We start from the raw sequence: 6,690 nt of genomic DNA, 5'->3' as shown, positions 1-6,690 counted from the left end.
AAATGTAAATGGTCACTAATAAATGTTAGCTGTTGCACAGAATGTATATATAGTATATATTTCCATGTTCTGGACACAAATATTTTCCTACACATTAAGGGAAGACACTAGTTTTACAATATGCCAGGAGAATTTTTCCATAGTCAATATGTTGTTTATTTGCACTTAAATACTGCGTCAATAATCTGAAAAAGAGAAATAGTCTGATTATGGCTAGAGATTCTGTTTGGAGGCTAAGGTTTCCATCATGGACTGCTTTCAACTGTTATATTTTATGGCACAGATTCAGTGGGAATCTGATCTGCTAAAATATTTGGGCTGTGAAAACTCCCACACTGTGACAGATGTCAAGTCCAATTAAGTGACTCGTGTCCAGGTTTCTGTCCAATAGGATTTCCCATTAAATATCAATTTAGGGAAAAAAATTCCATCCCCCTTCTTAAGCCTTTATCTCTTCCACCATCTCCAGGCTGAATCAATTGGTACCAGGAGAGCCAAGAAGCCACACACGCATCTCTGCCTCTTTCCTCTGGCTCTCCCACCCTCTCCCGTCTTTCTCTGCTTCCCTGTCACTGTTACTCCGGGAGACGTTCACTTTTCACCAACCTTTCTCCAAGTATCTCCAAGCCACTGACTATATATATTTTGCTACAAGGTAAAGAGCGGAGGGGGTGGGGGTGGGAGAGGTAACCAAGCCTTGAAAGACTTTGAAAGCTGAAATAGGTGTCTGTTTATAAAACATACAAGTAAATGAGGGAAGAGGAAGAGGCAAGATTAGCCCCGAGTTACAGTATTGTGTTCCCGGGAACTGGGGAGACATCAGCGGAACAAAGCCTTATCTCAAAAAAAAAAAAAAAAAAATCACTTCTGAGCAAGATCGCATCTCTGCCTTGCACTTCCCACTTTCTGCTCAGCCGTATCGAGGGAAGGAAAGGAGTCCTGCAGGAGCGGAGTCTTATCTTAACCATCTTTCTTATTGATTCTTCCGCTATTAGAAAGTGGAGGAATCAGCCCTTTGATGTGCTTGTGTTTATCTCTGCATCTCTTTTGTTATTTATAGAGATCCAGAAGAGGAAAAAAGGCACGAGACTTTTCAACACATCGTTTAAAAAAAATCAACAACGAATTTCCCGAAATGTTTGAGAACAATTAAAAGGAAAAGGCGTTTTTGATCTATCCACTAAGTGAACAATCATTCATATCGTCCACATCCTGAGATACTATCGTCCCTCGCTGTGGGCACCAGCGAGATGACAGCTGCTTTTTCATTTTTGAATGTAATAAATATTTGCTGCTTTTAATATATTTCGGAATTTCTCCCCGCTATTCCCTGGAATTTTAACTCTAAAAGATTGGAGAAAAGATTATCGAAAAGGCTTTTACAAGGTAAGCCGCCTTTAAATAATTTTTGTCCAGCTTGGAACTAAGTTCTCTTATTCACGTTGCATTTATAGATGTATTTCAGTTCATTGTTAAAGAAAGAAAATGCATACATGACATGCTATTTGTGAATATTTTGGAAAGCTATCTGGGGGAGAATTTAACATGCTTTGAGGGCTACCCAGGAACTTTTTTTTACCGATCTACAACTATGTAGTGGCTTATTGTGATTTTCCATCACTCGCCTGTTTATTTATGCCCTCTCCAGCCGAATGTGTAGGTGCAAGTTGTTCTACTTATAAACGTTTCCGGGAAAAGCCCGCAGGGAGTCACATGCAGCTCACTCGGAGAATTTCTTCCTATTTTGCCTTGGAGGACCTGTTTTCCTCGCAGGGAGATGAAAGCGGTGTTGGAGCCAAATTCGCTCCTAAGCGCTGCTTTTGTTTCTGTAGGAGCAAACCCTCCTCCCCGGCGCCGGGTCTCCCGCGGCGAGCGCCGCTCGGGCCGCACACCCGGGGCCCGGGGAAGCTCAGCCCGGGCCTCCCTCCCGGCGTGCGCTGCACCCGCAGGTGCCTCCCCCTCCGGCCGGCCGCCTTCTGGAAGCCGGCACTGCCCTGAAGCCCAGCGGTTGTGAGCGGCTCCCTTCCAGAAGGCACAGTTGGGGCCGAGCCTCTAGGCGCCCAGGAGGAGCCCGGCCAGGCGGGCATCGTTAGAGGAGAGCCAGGGACAGGCTAGCTCGGCCTTGGCTAGGCCGCCCGGGGACAGCGGCGGGCTCCCGACCCCGGCCCCCGAGCACCCGAACTCGGCCCGTGGAGAGGCAGATCGGGCCGGGGCGACACGCGCAGCGTCCGCCTCCTCGCGGCCCCCGGCCCTTCCCCGCCTCGCCAGCCTCTCCTCCCGCAGCGCCCGGCCGCCGGCGTTTTCCCGCGAGGTGGTCGGCACATTGTCGGGCGCATTGTCTTCTCCCACGCCTCCGCGTCCCTGGGTCCCCGGTGTGGGGCTGTCTGCGTGACAGATGGTGCTTCGGCGACGGCATAAGAGTCAATTCTCCGTTGAAAGGAGCCTCCACGTTTGTTTAGTCATTTCTTTCTTCTCTCGGAACAGCGCGAGGGGGACGGGGAGGCCGGCCGCGCCCTCTGCGTGCGCCCTGGGCGGGGGTCCTCTCCGCGCCGGGCACTCCGCCGCGCGCGCCCCAGACCGGCGAGGCCCGCGGGCGCCGCGGCTCTCCGGCTCCCCGGCCTCGGCCCTCGGGGCACGCAGCGCCCTCCGCGCCTCCCCGCCCGCGTGACCCAGAAGGATTCGCCGTGCGGGATCATTCGTTTGTCAGGGCAGGAGGAGAAGTGCGGGAGACGGAATGGCGGTGGTGCTGTTCGGCCGGAGGAGGCACAAACCCAGGCGCGGCCTGGCAGGCCCGCGGGCTCCCCGCGGACCAGGCCCACAGGCCGGTCTGGGCCTCTTGCAGGCCGAGGGCTCAGGGCCGGGAGGCAGCCCGGCCAGGCGCAGGCCTCCTGCCTCGGGCGCCCGGCGGAGGCGCGGGGCTCGGGCCCTCGGCCTGCCCCTCGCGGCGCGCTCCCTGCCTGCGGGCCCAGCTCCCCGGGGCGCCGGCCTGGGGTGGGGAGGGCCGGGCCGCGCGGAGGCCGGGCGCCGGAGGCCCTGTCCGCCTCCCTCACACCCAAGGAGGACCCCGATTCCTTTCACTGATTGCTTTTCTGATCCCCCTCAGCCTCCAAAATGATGCTGAGTCCGGACCAAGCCGCCGACTCGGACCACCCCAGCTCGGCGCACTCGGACCCGGAGTCGCTGGGCGGCGCGGACGCCAAGGTGCTGGGCAGCGTGTCGGACCTGGAGCCGGTGGAGGAGGCCGAGGGCGACGGCAAGGGCGGCAGCCGGGCCGCGCTCTACCCGCACCCGCCGCAGCTGAGCCGCGAGGAGAAGCGCCGGCGCCGGCGCGCCACGGCCAAGTACCGCTCGGCCCACGCCACGCGCGAGCGCATCCGCGTGGAGGCCTTCAACCTGGCCTTCGCCGAGCTCCGCAAACTGCTGCCCACGCTGCCCCCCGACAAGAAGCTCTCGAAGATCGAGATCCTGCGCCTGGCCATCTGCTACATCTCCTATCTCAACCACGTCCTGGACGTGTAGGACGGGGGCGCCGCGGGAGGCCGCCGGGCCGCGGGGCGGGGAAAGGCCCCCCAGCGGGGCGGCCCAGCGGCCGCGAGAGACTGAGACGGGGCAAGAGGCCCGCCACCTGTTCCCTCCGTGCAGCAGGGCGACGAGGGCAGGCTTCTGACTCTGGACGGTGGGGTTGTCTGGCGAGCCCGGGGGCTCGCAGGGGGTGTTTTCCAGGCCAGGCGAACCTCCTGGAGGGCCCCGAGATGAGCCGCCTCCACGCCTCCTCTCCGCGTGTTAGGATCCCTTTAAGGCTTGTTTCTTTAGCTCGCTGGAGACTTCGAGTTCTCCTCCGTTTATCTGCCACAGAGCTTCATGTGTTGAAACAATGAGGGCAGAAGCTCAGAGTGTATATAAGCTCATAACTTTAGACGATCTGGAATTTTTCTAGTTGATAAACATTCGGAGGGGTGGGGAGGGCATCTCCTCCAGCGTGGAGATTTAAGGCACAGAAAGGAACAGGAAACTCTTCGTTCCGTTGTGAAAAGAAAGATTATATTAGAATCCAAATAAAACAAACCCCGTATATTTGGGAAGGTTAAAAAGATACATCGAGGACAGATACATTGTGGGAAGATTTGAGCTTGGTGAGATGTATGACACTCACGTAGACAGGAAAATCCATATTTAAATGGAAAAGTTAATGTCTGATTGCTTTTTCAGGCGAAGTGCCCCTTTATATATCCAAAAACATCTATTTGTGACCTTAAACATGTGGACCCATAGGTGCAGTTAGCAAAAGACAACCTATTTTTATTTATGTTAGAAGGAGTAGAGTATTTTTTTCAAGACATTTATTTTTCAGAGTGGTGATAATTTTACTTTGGATACTCTGTGCCAATTTATTTATAGTCGAGTGTTTACACTTTCTCCTGTGGAATAATTACGTCTAACTTTTTACGTGTTTGTTGAGATTATACTGTGGTCTTTCTTTTTGCTCTAATTATATTGCACTTGTATAACAAATGTCCCACTTCTCCCTGTTTCTAAGCATATTTTATATATTAAGACGTTCGTTCTCGAAAGGTTCTTATGTTGTGAGATCAGCAACACTAGCACTTCACTATTATAGTTTTTTAAAAAGTAAATGTTGTTATTCTTATCTGTAGTTATGTCTGAAGAGTACTTTACAAACTGTTTATAAGGAGAGTAGCTTCTTTGTGTGTGTGTGTGTGTGTGATGTTTGTGCGTGGGATGATTTTAGGAAATTAAGTTATTTTCCTAAAAAAAAAAGTCAGAACTACTTTCCTCTGTGACAACCAAAAAGAAAAGTCTATAACCTGAAAATGTTTCATGTTCTCAGCTGTGAAACTCTTAGAACAAGGAGTGTATTTTAGAGACAAGGGAAAAAAAAACCACATCTGCTATCCAAAGATTTTAGTCTTTTTCAGGGTTTTTTTGTGTCTCTGTTGCTTTATATAATGCAATATTTTGTAGTGAAAATAGATATAATCTGGTTTCTATCTGACGAGTTTTTCATATCTCATGAATGGTGCGCTGTTTTGCATATAAATAAAGGTATCGAATAAAGTCCTCTTCTTTATTTTAAGCATACTGTCTAAAAATAATGAACATACTGGCTGAGCATGAAATATCTTAATGGACACAATTCCTCAGAAAGGAACTAGTAAAAAAAAAAAAAACAAACCTTAACATATTTGTGTATTAAGATATTTGATGCTTTTCCTAAACTTGGACACTGATCAGTCTATAGATAGATGCCCCATATATGATGGTGACGTAGATCATGTTTCTCTCAATGAGGAAAAAATTGTAGTGTTTATTTAAAAATATTACTTGAATCATAGATTCTTTTGCTCTAAAAGGAAACTTACTAACTAGCCCAACTTCTTCAAATTAGAGTTGGGAAACTGAGGCACAGGGAGTTTAAGTGCCCTGCTTGAGTCACATAGCTACTTCAGGGCAGTGAGAAGACCCCTGATATGAAGACGCTCAGTCCTCATGGCATTTATTAAGAACAAGGTGTATATTGTAGCACTCAAACATCTAATCTGGACATAGATTCAGGACCTGATACTTGCAAACAAACAAATGAAAATTAAGTCCTGGACCAACCTTGGGATATGAAGAATATCATCCGCAAAAGCCTATAATTAGTATAAAAATGTGAAATTGTCTACAAGCACAAGACATGAATAACTTTAAAGCTATACACATGCACACACACATATATGTAGAATATTATGAACTATGCATCTATATTACACCAAATCTCTGGTTGCAGAGTAAAAAATGCAATTGTTTGGATGGTTGGTATTATGTCTATAAAATATGTGGGATTAGGGCTGGCCCCGCGGCCAAGTGGTTAAGTTCGCGTGCTCCGCTGCAGGCGGCCCAGTGTTTCGTCAGTTCGAATCCTGGGCGCAGACATGGCACTGCTCATCCAACCACGCTGAGGCGGCATCCCACATGCCACAGCTAGAAGGACCCACAACTAAGAGTATACAACTATGTACCAGGGGGCTTTGGGGAGAAAAAGGAAAAAAAATCTTTAAAAAAAAATATCTGGGATTACGAGCATTTTTCACTTTTCACCCAGGTATCTTGTAGTCAGGTTCATAGATCCCTAGTAAGAGGGACTCATTCCCTTCTCCATATGGGAGTGCTTAGTAGGAAAGCACTTCCTAGGACATGAAACAGAATGGTGCCTCTCTGGCCTTGTCTCTGGCCCAAGTCCTGTCCGCTGTAGCAGAGGCTGGTTCCTCCGGCCTGCAGACATGCACTGTCTTTGGACTGAGGGTTTGCAGGTCTTGCCCTCTAGGAGGGGAGAGATGGCTACTCCCAGTCCTGATAGCACTTCTCTACGATAGGACAGAAAAATCAGCCCTGCTCCTGTGCCAGGGAAGTGAAGTCAACTCTAACCTCTGGAAGCCTTCCGAGGCCTCCCTTTTCCTAGTTTATGAGCCCAATTTCCAACTGACCAACACAGTGCTCCCACTGACATCTAGGAGGGACCTGTTAACTCACCGCCCTCGACTAAAGCCCCCACCCTTGGAGTTAACGTAAGACAGACATGGGCAAAGGGCGGCATCCCCTCCCAGGTACACAGCCCTGTGATCCCAGGAGAGGATCTTTGCAGTGCCATTTCAAACCCGAGGCTGCTGAGCACCCTCCCAAGAGAAA

The 6,690-nt window shown here is 50.0% G+C and overlaps 1 protein-coding gene across 1 annotated transcript; it reads left to right on the top strand.

Annotated features, from left to right (window-relative positions):
• Positions 1 to 484: 484 nt before the first annotated feature.
• NHLH2 (nescient helix-loop-helix 2) lies at positions 485 to 5,066 on the top strand. The gene is made up of 3 exons (XM_014848280.3): positions 485 to 655; positions 1,061 to 1,386; positions 3,104 to 5,066. Exon 3 carries the CDS (start codon positions 3,112 to 3,114, stop codon positions 3,517 to 3,519), a length of 408 nt encoding a protein of 135 aa, XP_014703766.1. The 5' UTR covers positions 485 to 655; positions 1,061 to 1,386; positions 3,104 to 3,111; the 3' UTR covers positions 3,520 to 5,066.
• The last annotated feature ends 1,624 nt before the right edge of the window (positions 5,067 to 6,690 follow it).

Source organism: Equus asinus, chromosome 16 (genome assembly GCF_041296235.1).
Source record: "Equus asinus isolate D_3611 breed Donkey chromosome 16, EquAss-T2T_v2, whole genome shotgun sequence".
Taxonomy (NCBI): Eukaryota; Metazoa; Chordata; class Mammalia; order Perissodactyla; family Equidae; genus Equus; species Equus asinus.
The sequence above is the reverse complement of the archived record's forward strand: the minus strand, read 5'-3'. Positions and strand labels throughout refer to the sequence as shown.

Coding starts and splice junctions, on each gene's coding strand:
- NHLH2 (XM_014848280.3), top strand. CDS start 3,112: ATGATGCTGAGTCCGGACCAAGCCGCCGACTCGGACCACCCCAGCTCG.